Source organism: Ixodes scapularis, unplaced genomic scaffold (genome assembly GCF_016920785.2).
Source record: "Ixodes scapularis isolate PalLabHiFi unplaced genomic scaffold, ASM1692078v2 PGA_scaffold2__306_contigs__length_199485367, whole genome shotgun sequence".
NCBI classification, from domain to species: Eukaryota; Metazoa; Arthropoda; class Arachnida; order Ixodida; family Ixodidae; genus Ixodes; species Ixodes scapularis.
Window position 1 is genome coordinate 102,554,715 of NW_024609857.1, and position 15,421 is coordinate 102,570,135.

The 15,421-nt window shown below is 44.5% G+C and overlaps 1 protein-coding gene across 1 annotated transcript in view; it reads right to left on the reverse strand.

Annotated features, from left to right (window-relative positions):
* Positions 1-15,332, reverse strand: part of LOC8028069 (1-acyl-sn-glycerol-3-phosphate acyltransferase delta) — a 54,918-nt gene extending 39,586 nt beyond the window's left edge. The window contains exon 1 of the mRNA XM_029982866.4: positions 14,999-15,332. Coding sequence (XP_029838726.2) covers positions 14,999-15,033 — 35 coding nt within the window. The 5' untranslated portion in view covers positions 15,034-15,332. The remainder of the gene's footprint in view (positions 1-14,998) is intronic.
* Between the last annotated feature and the right edge of the window lie 89 nt (positions 15,333-15,421).

The window sequence follows — 15,421 nt, forward strand, 5'->3', positions numbered from 1 at the left end:
ACAGTAGGCATTCCTTTTCGTCGCTTTTCCGAAGGAGGTCAAGCCTCTGGAAGCTCGCTTATGCAAACACATTGCCACAGGTTTGAAACGTAGTAAATAAAATTCAGGGCGAACCATTTTAAATTTAATGCTTGCCTGCTGAAACCCGAGCGTTGTGCATTGAGCAGGCACATGGCACGGCATGACCTGTTTCAAACAATACAATACAATTTATTTTCTCTTTTTAATACATTTCACTCGGTACCCACATAAGCCAATAAGCTTGTGCGTAGGATGCAGCAGGTAACTAACGACCAGAAGTTTTACAGTTTCAACTCATTCCATGAGTTTAATCAAACAAATTATAAGAAAAGAAGCGGTGGGGCGGGCCTCTACTAGGTACACACTACTATTTACTAATACATCTCAAAGCATTGCTTTAATAGTCAACAACAGGTGGAACGGCCCTCTACTAGGTACACACTGCTATTTACTAATACATCTCAAAGCATTGCTATCAATATAATTCCTACAGTGGTTACGGTCATATGCAGGTAAAGCTTTTTATTAATTGTCACTTTTTTTACTTCAACTGTTCATTGATTCATATTTTGCTATTTGCCAGATAGTGGCTACACCTGTAGGTTACTGGAGTTGCAAAAAGACAGTGCCAACACATCAAGAAGGGAACTTTAACTAAACGTTTTAAAACCACTACCAATGGTAATTCTACGCTTTTGGTTTTCTGTGGCACCGAACCCAGGACAAATTCTGAAAACCTCCAGCCCCCTTACCGTAAAATACCGCGCATCCACCCATTCCACATTAAGCGCCCATTACCAAATTTGCTAGATCTGAGGAAATATGTACAGTACATTTATATGTAAAAGTCATGACCGGACAAGTGCCCATCCCCCATTTTTTCGCGATTACGGTATCTCCAAAGTTTGAGTGGGCGCTTGCCCGGTATTTTACGGTAAAACATTTTTTAAATTTTTTTACTAAGTGCATTTTACAAAATCAAGGTTGGGGATAAAAATGGAATTTCTAAGCTGGTATTGCCCTGCTGCGCTATGTGAAGTTAACGGGATCCAGCAAATCAGAGCCATTTGACAACCTTTGAGCTTGGAACAAGTGGAAGTACATCTTCCATAGCTGATATGTTACTTCCAGAAGGAAAATAAAAAAGGCTCTCAAGTCACATTCCCCTTGGGAATCTATCAATGCTTCTATATTTACAGCTGGAAGTGCCTTACGCGGAGATACAAGTGGAGATATCCTCGCAACGTTTCTATCTCATATCCTGGTGCAATGTACGAGGAGTACCCACAAAGTAATGCCCCACATCTCTTTTCCTCAGAAATTATTAATTCAAAGTGCATGAAATTCACACAGAGTACCACTGGATGTGTCCTCTACACATTGTATTTTTGCATAATCTCCACGCACTACTATGGCCTTACGCCAGCCCAAAACAAGGCATGCATGCCTTTTTCGTATCAACTCGTTTCCTCCTCATGTAGCCCCCCCCCCCCCCCCGCTTGTCCTCATTCCACAAATCATACTCGTGTCAATTGAATTGAATTGAAGTTTATTCGGATTTTCATGGGCCAAGCCCGGTAGGCAGGCAGAGACAAACAGCATTTTTGCCTGACTGAGGTGTCTATCCCCCGTAGTTTGCAGTAAGTACACACAATCGTAGAAAACAAAACAGATAAAGAGAGAAAGAAAAGCATTTGGCACATTTGTTTGAACTAAATATACACACTTCTCTAAGAAAAAACAATAAAAATGTTAAAACATGCAAAACAAATATTTATTGTTGCTTCTTTGCATATTTAAAAAAAAACATAGAGCCCAATGTTATTGGAAAAAATGTCAAGTCATGTTCAGGAGATAACTTCTATATTCACAATAAATACTTGACTCATCATAAAGGCACAAAAGAAAGAAAGAAAACAAAGAAACCCAATGGTTTTACCACTGAGGCACAAAAAAAAATCTGTTTAGATACGCCAACACAAAAAGAAAAAAGAATATTTCAAAATAAATTAAAAATTTTAATGCAAGTAACGAAGCATTAGCCATATTTTGAAAGCAAACCTTTGAAATCACGAGTTTGAAATTCTGCTTCCCAAGACCCATTTTGTTGCGAATAAGTGTGTTTTTTATTTTGTCTTTGCATTGATGAAATGACAATGAAAAGTCGACATGGTTGTCAAAAATGTTTCGTAGTGAGGAAGCCTGATAATTTCATTCTTGTTTTGCGTGATTTCTTCTTACCTATGACGTTTTTCATTTCGTGTACATAACCCACGGTTATATTTAGCCAAACCGGAATTGAACCGAACCAAAATCGTCGCTGCCATCTTGGAGCTGAACCGGAACTGAACCGGAAAAAAAAAAATAATGGTAACCAATTCAAAATGGATCACGGCATTTTTTTTTTTTACAAAATGAATTTTTCAGAAATAAAAACTGTCAGCTGTATTTCTATCTATAGTCGGTGACAGGTCATGAGGGAAGTGGAAGCACCATCCCACCTCTCTCCCCTTTGGAAGAGCGAACGCTGGGGAGGAGGTCACCTCCTCTCCAGCGCTCACTCTGCTAAAGTGGAAAGAGGTGGGAGGAACTTCCACTTCCTTCTTGACCTGTCACCAACTATAGCGATCAAATTGTTATATACCGAGTTGCAATGTGTGAGAAATCATCGTTTTTCGTGGTGCTTTTATATTCGCACTAGGATTAATCATCCGTCACATGCTCACGTGCCGTCATGGTGTCAAGGCATGCTGTCCAGTAGTGACACGCCACATGACTCTGTGACGTAGTTGCGTGACTCACTGTGTCAGGTCTACTTAAAGTGAGAATGTCACTAGATTTTTTAGTGTTGTTGGCACCGTCACGTCCTCGATTGTCATGAGCCCGAGTCCAGTGCTCGGGTTCATGACAATCTGCATGTCCAAACATTCGGGTCATGGCTCATGCTCAATCAAAGATGAGAGTAGCTACACTCTAACAATGTCTCAAGCTCAACCCATGCTTTATTCTTTGCCAACCCCAGCACATGACTGTAATGAACACTGACGGTATACTATAATTAGAGTCAGATCATGTGGCCGCTTGTTCTAATAGCGAGTCGAGGAGGGACAGCTGTTTCTTTCCTGTATTTTTCCGGCTTACGCCATTGAGCGGAGAGAAAGAGTAATGGGTGTTTTTGCAAGTTATTAACGTCAGGGATTAGCTCTTAGCGGTAGTTACTGAAAGTACAAAAATTGTTGCACGACCCATTTTACATGTACACATCATTGAGGCACCGAAACATGTTTTCATTGTTGCTGAACTGTATCAGAAAGATGTCCCCAAGAATAAAAGCATTGAAAGGACTAAATGTAACTTATTAAACCAATGATAAATAGAATTACAAGTGTGTACAAGACGAATACCTGAAAAGAAAATCCTAGTGGCCTCAGAGGGACAGCCCAATGTTGGCAGCCGCTTTAAGTCTCACAGGAGTGGTGTTCTCAATTTTACCCCAAGCTCTGACCACCTCCATATTTTGTTTAAGCTTCACAGTTTTTGGAAGCACAGAAAAAAAAATGGAGAATTATTGTTAACAAATGACGCAAATATAATTGTCAAATGAACACCCCCAAATGGAGGTGGAAGTCCATCAGGGAAAAAAGTATGATCGGAGGAGCATTGAAAAAATGAAAGCCGTTTACTACTCCCTGTAACGCCGAATTAGAGCGCAGCTCTTGAAGAGGAGGAGGGAAGGGTGCTGAGGGTCACGTGTTCTCAGGGGGGGGGGACCATGTGATCTGGGGGTGTGGTCACGTGGCCTCAGAAGGTCACGTGACCCCCCAGGGGGAGTTTTCCGATAGATTTAGCGGGGAAATTTTTCCGCTGGATTTAGCGGGGAAATTTTTCCGCTAGATCTAGCAGGGAAATTTTTACGCTAGATTTAGCGGGGAAATTTACCCATAATGCACCGCGCAATTACGCCGACGCCGCTCAAGCCGGAAACAAGCGCCTAAGAGCTGCGCTCTAAAAAGAAAAGGGAAGAGGGGGCTTCAAACATACTATGTTGTAAAGGTTCTTCTGCTCCGCATCTTCAGCACAGATGAGAAGGCGTGGTCCAGGAGAATTTGCAAAAGCACTCCTGCCAGAAAGTCTGTTTTCGAGGTGCCAGACGCGCGCGCCGTTCTTCACAACATTGCACCAAACAAGAATAATTTATGTCTCTAGAATACAACGGCTGTTTAATCGAAATTGGAACAATGCCACTCCGCTCCGTCGCCAACTGGTTCCCAAAATAGTATGCAAAATGCAACTGTCCAGCATACGACAAAACAACACTCCAGCGGCGCGTGCTTGCCAGACCGGCAGGTGAGGTACAGGCTAAACGCAGAAAAGAAAGGAACCTGAGCGCATCGATGCAAGACATCACGAGCCAGGGACAAAAATTTCTTGGAGCGCTTTGAGCAACGACTGAACTCGAGACAGACAAGCACGATGTACGGGTTCAGCGTGCAGACATTGTCTTCTTTGCTTTAGCTCACTTCTCTTCACCAACTTTCTTTTGTAGCAAATTTTTCACGTACCAAGGTCTCTCTCGAAAAAAAGCCCACCGAGAGAAACCTAGGTAATCATTATTTCAACAAGCAGTCTTTGAATTAAAGGGACACTTCAACGAAATTTGAAAAACACCCGTTGTGTTCAGAAATAGGGTGAATATCATCCACAATATCCGTAAATGATAATTGCACGTTTGTATTTTGAGCCTGATCGCTGTATTTTTGGTTATAAACGGCCCACTCTGGCAAGCGCTCGGAGAGCAGACAGTAGAGAGCACGTGACATTCGCTGCAATCGTGACGTAGTTCCGTCTCGGAAAGAGCAAAGCTTCGGCGAGGCTGATGTCGAGAAGATGTCCTAACGGTTTCAGCCCCTGAAGCGGCTGCTTTTGTACGAATTTTGAGTGACGGGTTAATCTTCTATAATCTTGTAGAGGGACAATAGCGACTTCTGGGAGACACAAAGGATATTCTCGCGGGGAGGGGAGTTCCTCTTTCCCCTTTTCTCTCGTGGTGGCTGGAGGCAAGACAGTTATCATCGCTACCTGTCAAAGTTCCTAGACAAGCATTACAAACGAGGCGTTAGCGACAACCACCAGGTGCTTTTTGCAAATCGTTTAATTCATTTTAAAATTCCTTTTCGTGCCTTTTTCAGCAAGAGATTGATGTGTCTGATGTGATAGTGCTCCTTTGAACACGACTAGACCAAGAGATAAGCGCTGAAATTTTATTGTAGTATTCCTTTAAAGAGGGATTTTTGTAGTAGAGTATGATTTAAACAAGGACAGAAATGCCGATGAGCAAGTTTAGAAAGCACCATATCTGCAGCGACGTGAGGACGGCAACACCCGACGTCGCGCGACAGGCGTTTCAGCTTACAAAGCAACTCTTGTCGCGCAAAAACGTGGTTTTGTTTCACAGCATGACGGCATGTCTGGCACCCGGCACACTAGCGTCGGAGCGTCCGCACACGTCCGCGTCTATCGTTGAAAAAGTTTTAAAAAAAGACGCGAGATGAGATTCCCCAAGACGACGACGCGCGAAACGCGAGTCGGCGGCAAAAACCATGCAAGGCAGGGGGGGGGGGGGGGGGGGGGGGGAACGGATGGATGCAGGGTACTTTGTGTCGGGCGGCCGCTTGAGCCACCTAGCTCACGCATGCTCAATTACTTTCTTAGTTTAGTTTAGTTTCGGTTTTGAAAGGCGACCGAAATTGGTCCTTTGGCGTAGGCTTGGCGCAGGTTACCCATATTTTGGCAAAATGCAGCAGAATGTAGCAGGGTTAGCCCCTTGGCACAGCAATCACATCACGGCGATATTAACCGAAAAATAAAAACATTTGTTTTTCTCAAGAATGATTTTGAGGGGGTGCATGGTGCATGTGGCGTTATATTTCCATTCAATCTAAATATAGGGTTAAGAATACTTTGTAGTTGAAATCAGTGGCCGAGCTTGTAATGAAGTCTACTTTCTAAACCTGCCATAGTCCTACAATCGCTACATTTATTCAGTATGTGTCGCATTCAGGGGATTAACTAATAAGTTAGAATTCCCAGATGTCCATCCAACTCGGTTCTATTTCGTAAAAATATTTTCGTAGACCTATTCCATAAGAAACATTTTCTCCACATTTAGACATGCTTGTATCCAGGGCCAGATTAAGCTACGGGCTAAGGGGGCTGCAGCCCAGGACCCCAGGCTGCTAGGGGGGCCCGGCCCTTGGGAATTTTAAAAGAATGCTAGTCGGTTTGAGTTCAAAACAGCTCAGACCTAAAGGAGGAGCAAGACTGTCAGGAGCCTCTGGGCCCTGGCCTTTCTGCTGCCCCCCCCCCCCCCCCCCTTCTTTTTTCTTTTAACGGTGAAACAGAAATGCTGTAAAGTTCCCTTCTCTAGACAGCTGTTGTTTGTGAGCTCGATGTAAAACACTGCAATAGAGCAACAAAATATAAGCATTGCCTCCCACCCTTCTTATGAGAGGGAGCAAAGCTGTCGACGCTGGTGGTCCCGTTGAAGTATCTTCTAATTGAAGCCACACGGAAGGGCGGCCACGGAGTTCTGTATTGTACTAACAGCCCCCTCGATGCATTTTTTTTTGGGGGGGGAGAATGGTGGGTTGGAAGGCAAGCAAGTGTTGCCCAAGACTACATGAGCAACATACCTACTACACATTATGTTTTGTTCATTTTTGGCTTTTTAGTGTAGTTCTCTGTGGAAAGTTTCCTCCGAAACGATATGTTTAAAACAAGCAAAAAGAAATATTGGTGAACCTCCCGAACTGCTAACAGGCACTTCAAGGAGCCGGCTCTTGAGGTGCCCCCTAAAAGTTTTCGAGATGCAGTGATTGCAAGCAATTTCTTGTGTCATCAAATGATATATTCGCTGGAATTCTTCCACAAGCCTCTGAGGTATGACCTATTATTCTTAGCCCAGATTAATATGTCCAAATGGCTAAAAATATTTCCTAATTACTGCAATTAGAAGAAACAAGACCACTTCTAAAACTACGAGGGGCGTTCACAAAGTTTGTATTATTGTCACGAATGAAGAGATATTGAGCAATCAAACTCGTATAGGAGTTGAGACTTTCTCTGCATGTTCGCCACCAAACGTTACCCACTTCTGCCAGCGATAGACCACCTGCCGGAGGCCATTGTTTTAGAACTCCTCGTTTTGACTGTTCAGGAATCGCTCCACTTCAGCAATCACTTGATCGTCGTCCTTGAAATGCTTTCCTCTTTTTTGGACGCACTGGCAGCGTCAGCTTAACCACAGTTTCATAAACTTGGGCGTTGTCCCAGAACCACGGTCTTAAAATGGAATGAATACCCTTGGCATTGCTTCCCTTCAAATGGAAAAAAAAAACGGATCACTGCATCTGCTTGGCACCGATGGGTGGTGCCATTTTGGTTTTGGCTCCCTACCGGCGTTCCACGCTACTATAGCACGCTATGTGTACACTGTGTGAAAACTAGAGGGACGAGCACTCTTGTTAATGCCTGTTTTGTTCTGCTTTTTAAAATTTTTTGTGCCGATAATTCAACCTTTATGAACGCCCTTCGTAATTGAAACACTTTCCCCCAATATACACAGCATGTAGGGAGGAGTTTAAAAATATATCCTTGGTGTTCATGAGAAATGCCTGTGAATTAGCACAAATAACACTGGTTGCTATATTGCAATCATATTTAGTCTCAATTATTTCTTCTATTATTTGAATGCAGAAGTCTGTTAGTTTGTTCGACGAGAGTTCAGCTATTAGAAGAGAGTGGACGAAATGGTTTGAGCTAAGTACTTTAACCACCAAGTTTGAGCTAAGTACTTTAACCACCAAATTTGTTTCGTTGTTAGTAAGCGCGTTGGTAATGATGTATTTTTAGAAAGAGTTATATACGAAAAGAACAAGAATGGGACAACACACGTGTTGTCCCATCTTCTGTCTTTTCGTATATAACTCTTTCTAAAAATACGTTACTTTGCTGTATGCGTTGCTTTGTTGTTCGTAGCGACTTCTGGAATAAAAACACTATTCTTGGTAGAATTTTTCAGTTGTGACTCGCGAAACATGTCTTTAGGGGCAACGAAATTGTTTTCTCTTTCTTGTAATGGGAATTTTGCGGGTATCCTTTCGGTCATTGTCCAAAACAATCTGTGTTCAAGTAATAATGCCCCTTGACATCAAGGGGGCCATCTGTGCCATCTCTCTAACACAATGAAATGATGAATTTATGCAAGTTGGTTAGGTTGTAGACCTGGTCAAACAAGTTCATAAGAATGTGGAGCCATCATTTTCAACTTTTCAACGGAAGATTACGAAGCCAGGAAGCTGCTCAATGTGTGCGACACTGCTTAACCCTTTCCCCAATCATTCATTGCTTTGCACTCTTAGTGAGTGATTGACTATTTCCACAACAGCCTCTAATCCACAATCGCATCTGCTTCATTCCACCCAGTGAAAGCCGAATTTCCTTATCACTGAATCTACCGATACAGAAACCTTCTAAGATGTATCATAAAATTAATGATATTTGTATTTTATAAGGTGGTGAAATATACATATTGCCAACATTGTCGTTACCACCACCACCATCATCATTCTATTCAGTATTATCATCATCATTAGAAGCCTCATGAACTGCCTTAGCCCAGGGCCCCAAATTCCTTAATCCAGCCCTGCTTGTGTCAAAGTCTAGCCACACTGTCCACAAAGCCGAATTTTGTAGAACCTGGTCAAAAGTTAGAAGGTTCGTTGAACCAGTCAAACTTTGAGGTTCGACGTAGAACTTTGGCTTGACGAAAGTTTGTGACATCCCTAGTTGCAACATATATATACGAGAAACTCTGACTCAAAAACACCAGAGATAAGTGTCACTACTATATAAATGCACAATTTTTCCAGCTCCAAAGAATCGGGCAGCGAGAAACGTACGCTTCTATAACCACATGCATTTGCTTGGAAATAGCAAACATGACATAGGTGTAACAGCGCACAACAACCAAGACAAGAGAAGGAAACAAACAACACAGGACATATCTTTACAGCTTTCTGTGTTGTTCGTTCTTCTACTTAGTCTTCCTTGTTTTCTGCTACTGCATTTACACCATGTTTGACTCTCACCCAACTAGCCCAGCCCTAATTTTATTACTTTATTCCACTTAGCAGTATTTTACTAGAGGAGGACTATAGTTTGCATATCTTAGGTTGCAACAAACTATAGCGACGAGAAGGTGCAAATGGTTCTTCCAGCACCCAGTGGGAACTTTCTGAGGGTTGTTTACAAATGCTGCCAAACAACAAAGTAGCTATGCTTATTTTTATTTTTAATATATAGAATGGGATGATCCCCAAGAAACGGGGGTAACATGTATGCTTGGGTATCAAACTATATAATGCAAACAGATGTAGTGAACAAGTGTCGAAGCTAGAAACATGTGCAAGTTTTTGAATTCTTGTTATTGTGAATGTCCCGTTGTTGGATATCTGAAACTACTTTAAACCATTTATTATAAAACAGCTGTATAGCATTTCAATAAAACAAATTATTCGAAAAACCGGAAAAAAATGGTTTTTAGGACTGTGTAACCGGTAATTGAAACTGTAAAAATCAAAACCGTTAAAAACTGGAATGAGACCAATATCAAAAGGAAACGGTAACCATAATCAAAACATCATATTTTTCGGTAATCCCTGGTAATAAATCTGCCGTGCTTTAAGCAATTCGTGACTTTTTAAATATGGACCACAACTATGAAAATTAAAACTCAAGCCTTATTTCGCATAATTCAACCAACTTTGGCGATTGCCTCCTGGGCTCTGAGGACTTGCGTGAGGGCGGGTGGTGTCATGCTGGAACCAAACGTCTCCTGAATTCCTGTGTTACAGGCTGTTACACGCAGGGTTACAGGCTGTGCATGCCTATTACACTGCTCAAGGTACTGGAAGGTTTTGAAATATGTGTCGGAAATTATCGCACTATATCCTATCTTTATATTCTATATCCAAAGATGGTTTCATTTTCTCTCCTATGACTCAGTGTACAAAACACACCCGCTACTGCTCTCAACAGATTCAGCAGTATGTCTGAATAAAAAAACCTAATTAAATGTTGCACAACTAGCAACTACACTGACTAAAAACTTCAATGGCAGCTGAAGTATTAGATCAAAAATGAAACACTAGAATGTTTACATGAGTCAAACACCGTAGACGTACAACTAACAGAGCTGGGAGCAGCTGTGTCCCCAGCGGAGGAAAAATGGAACTCTCTCGCATGGCTCTGGTCCAAAGTCTGAACCCTGACTCCCAGTGGGCCCAGTGCTGGGGTAATGCCGAATAGGTTTGACCACAGGAAAACTGGCAATTCCCTCACTGGGGGAAAGAGGCAGGGAATGATGTTTTTACTATTTCGGCCCAATCCCTCAAAGGTCATTCTGGTGATATCCTGCACTGACTAGTGATAGTTACAAGATTGCAGAGGGGAAGCAAACTGGCTGAAAAGGGCGAAGGGAGGGGTCTTACTTTTGGTTTTTAGTTTCTAGGCTAGGTGGCGCAAGCTACCGCCCTATATAAAGGATACAGCCGTTAGCGTCCATTCACCCATGGGTGATTGACCAGTGCACTGCTGAATAATGGTCTTCAATGTGGATCTACAGCAGGGATTATTTAACTGCCGCCGATACAATGCTTGTCCCCGACAGAACGGGCAGGGGCGTAGATCAAACCATAGAATGATCCCTGGATTCTACGACGCAAGCTTTGGCTACATGTGCTCAAAGTTGCAATATGCAACCAGATTCACCATAAAGTCAAGCACATCAATTTTCCTGCTCTATAATATGCATATAAAACATCCCTCCCCATTACCACTCACTGGGTAAAAAACAAGAAAGTCTCCCAAATCAGTTTCAATCGGTACATCAAGTGGCTAGACATTGTCGAAGAACTTGAACTGTAAAAGAAAGAAAGGCCGAAAAGATCCAGAGTTCAAGTACGCACAAACCGGATCTAAATGCCCGCTCTCTCGTCAATCTCTTTCGGCGCGCATCGCCCTATCTCGGCCGTCACGGACAAGTCAGGTGGTGGGTCAACCGAAGAAAACGGGCCATATCTGTGAGAACTTTGAAGTCCTCCCAGAAACTATCGACCCAAGGAGACAAAGGAGGGAAGGGAAGAAGGCACATTAGCATGCATCCCTTCAGACTGCTGAGGATGTCTTAATCTTCATCCCTACTACTATGTACGGACTGCATGTAATGGAATGTCGCCATCCTGGCGGCTATTCCTGACCCAAGGCCAATTCAAGAATAGGTTAAAAGCATGAGGAGTAAATCCATACTTAAAGGGGCACTGCAATGTCTTTTTTACTGGTTTTTAATTTGCACCGAACCAGAGCACACTGAATGTAGTAACTTAGTGAAACTTTTCTTCTCTCGAAATACGCTTTGTTTTAAAAGTTATACACCAACTCATGTTTACAAACAAACCGGAGCGCCCCTAGCGGACGCCACCGGCGCCGCGCATGCGCGGTGGATGGTGGGCAAGAAGCCCGCCGTCGCCCATAAACAAACCATTGAATTGCGTTGTTGTCGGCGTCGGTGGGAGTCCCCGTGCTCTTTTTTTGCGTTGGAATTGTTTATTCTACGTCCTCCTAACAATGCCTGACTACTTGAGCGGCTTCAGCAAAACTATCGAGGCAAAACTTTGCGTGAATAATGTGACGTGCGGCGATTCATTTCACGTGCACGCCGCAGAATGGGCGCTGAAGCCTGACTCCCACGATGAGATTCTGCTCGCTATTTACAGTCGCGACGTCGCTCGGGCAGCAAAAGCGTGGACTGCAGCTGAGGTGGTGAACGTCGATACTGAAAACCGCAAGTAGAATCGGGCATTAGAAGTCGTTGATGGCCACTGGTAACAATGATCAACAACTTCTTGTATCTGTTTACACTTAGCCGACTTTCCCCAACCAACCTTCAAAAGTTTTTTGAGGCCTGCACTTAGTTCTTATCGCAATTACCGGGTCAACGTTTGGTTTACGGGCCGCTGTCGTTTGAACGAGCTGACGACAAAAAGCAGCCAAGTTTGAAAGAGCAGACGACAGTTCGAACGCACGCGCAATGGAGTACGGACAAGAAGCACCCCGTCCCGCGTCAACAAACCATTCGAATGTCACGTTGTCGGCGTCTGTGTGAGTCTGCATACTCTTTTTCGCATTGGAATTGTCGATTCTACGTCCTCATAGCAATGCCTTACCACTTTAATCGCCTGAGCGAAACTATCAAGGCTCGTTACACCGCTAAACTTTCCGTAAATAATTTGACGTGCGGCGATTCATTCGCATGAACGCCACAGAATGGACGCCAAAACCATCATGAGATTCTTGTAGCTATTTTCGTTCGCGACGTCGCTCGTGCTGCAAAAGTGTAAAAGGTAGCGGCGATGATCGACGTCGATACTGAAAATCGGAAGCGGGAACGGACCAAGCGTAACAAGTAGGTAATGGCCACCGGTACCAATAATTAACATCTGGTATCTACTGTTTACACCGAGCCTACTTAAGCCTTTTGAGGCCTGCAATTACTTCTTATTGCAATCACCGGGTCAAAGTTTGGTCTACGGGCCGCTTTTGTTTGAACGAGCAGACGACAAAAAGCAGACAACTTTGAAAGAGCAGACGAAAGTTCGAACGATCAGGCGGCCGTGTGAATTTGAAGACGCACTGAACCCGTGGGTGGTCCGGACAGCTTGTGGGTTTTCTCTCGTTTATGTTGGAACAAAGCAAATACATCTGGCGACCACAAATTGTTGCCCGCACACTCAATCGTAGTTCGACAGCGTCTGGTTTGCCGTTTTCACGGCTACTATCCACGTTCTCGGACGAACGGAGGGGACAAAAACACATGAAAACTGATCTTCAAACCTTTCCAGACTCTTTTGGTACAGCCCCCATCGCAGCATTTTGACGAGAAGGCAGGTTTTTTGTCTCGTTTCTTCCAAAAGAACACAAGAATGCATGTCTCGCACGGCGACTTCTGCCCACCGCCCCAGACCGGAAGTGCGTCCGGCGCGCCACCACCGCGGCGTGACGTAGGAGAGTTGGGTTGGTGTATAGACAAATTAAAATTACAAAAACAAGCAAAAAATAACCTCCCTCATGACGTCCTTGGTTACTGGAGTGGCCGTGAACTAGAGGAGGGGTAGTGAGCTCAGCGAGCGCTCACGGCTGCCGCACTCCGTGTCGACGGCGCAAGAGGGCGCCACTAAAGCATGTTCTGGAGAGGCTGTATGCAGCGGGCAGCCAGAGCGGCTCTCAATGCATTTGCTGCGCGATTAAACACTAATTCGGTATGACACTTCATTGGACACAAACGACAGCAAACACGGGGTAAATATCAGTTCAGAGTGGGAGCCACTTCGCGCTGCAATACCGCGAAACGGTTAAACCGCAATACAAAGCTTCTCGCCAAAGGCCTTCGGATCGCTCGGAGCCGGTCGGATCCTTCTGTCCATAGGACCGCAGCGCCGCCGCGTACATCCGGGACCTTTCCGTGTCGGCGCCTGATCCCACTACTCCTTTCTAGTATGCGCCGCCTTTTCCACCGCTTGGTGGCGGGTATGTCGACGGGTCATTTCTTGATTTCGTATTTTAGAAACTGCATTCATTTCTTTTCTGATCTAAAATACTGAACAAAAACTACTTTTATAATTAATTGAAACGGTTCGCGCCACTTATATTTTGTATTTCGACTAAAAAGAAGCTTTGAGCGGCTCTGACCAGTTGTAAGCCCAGGACCAAAGACATTTTGCGCGCTTTCGGTACCGCGGGTCGCCCTCGTCGGTGAAGGTGGTCTCCGCGTCGTCCGGTTAAAATATCACGCACTGATATTTAGTTACTCTCTCCGTGCCCGCTGGCTTGCCCGAACCCCAAGAGACGTGGAAACCGCGAAAAAGGTAGACGCTTAAATATGACTGCAAGGCCCCTTTAAGTTGCAGCCGAGTCACCAGGAAGCAAAATGAAAAGGCGTCAATACAAGTCAGCAGATGCTGAGTGCAAAGAGACTAAATTGTCAGAAGAAAGCCAACAAACGAATCTATCGGACCATTCGCAAACCCTCCCCTCCCGGAGGTGATCAAACGCTAACGAGGTATCAACGCGACATCGTGATCGAAGAGCTCAACTTGAGAACTTTCGAGTACCCCTTTGCGCAACAAGCAATTCCGTCGCGGTGATTCGGTCGCTGCGTAGCTACGCTGCGTAAAAGGATAGAAAAATAGAGATGAGTCGAAGATAACCATTTTCTTCCTCATCTACATCGTTAGGGGATGAGCGACAAGCGCAGAGAGAGCGTGGCGCGTATTTCCTCAAACAAACGCCATATCCAGCGGCTTACAGTGGTGCTTCCTTGTGAGCAGTTGACCGTGAACTCTTGCCCTCCTCGTTGCAGAGAATACAACGAACGCACCGCTGACCGATCACAGACTAATTCCTCACTTACACAATTAGTATCACGCGTAATAACTTTAAATTAATACAAGACCAAAGCAGTCATGGCGTAGATCCGTGCTTGTGTGGCGTGCACGGCAAAAAGAGCGTACGGATCAAGAGTTCATTCACTGTAATATAATGTCACAGGTCTGGACACCTGATACTAGTACTTCAGGTCGACGTCTTCATCGAGGTCATTACCACGACGAAGCACGAGGGCCCTAAGCGCTCCGTTGTGATCGAAGCAAATCAGAGCAGCGAACAAGTGATCTAACAGGGAAACTGAAATTCTCATGTCTAATTTGTGCCACGATGGATACGATTTACGTATCTATCCCAAAGTGTAGACCGAAGCGAACGAGAGACCGTCGTCACGCCAACTATGTGTTGGACTGAACATCTGACTTCCGCGAAAAGAGAAGTTGTAGCTGCGATCGTAACCAAAGAGAGAAAAACAAACCTCAGTCCTGCGTCCGACGTTGAAGGTGCAGGCATTCCCGGATTAAATCATGCAGCACGACGCACAACCACTTCCGCTACAAGGTCACGCCTGCAACTTGACACAGTCAGAGTTCGGAGGGTCGGACGGTTCGGAGCCGGTAAATCACGACTTCACGGCGGTGTAATTCACAGAAACACGGTACACGAGTGGCGCCATTGGCACGTGACGTGAGCAGTAACGCGGTGACTACGGCACTACGGTGCCTGGAGTCCTGGAGCGCGTCTCTGAGTGATGTGTTTAGGGTCCTGTGCTGCTTGTGTGCTGCCCATACATCAAAAGTGGTCTCGAAGTGGAAACAAATGACGTCACAAAAGCTGAAGTATCATGTTGTTGCATGTCGCGATCCTGGCGGTTGGTCATAGAAATGCTGGCGAAAAGCAC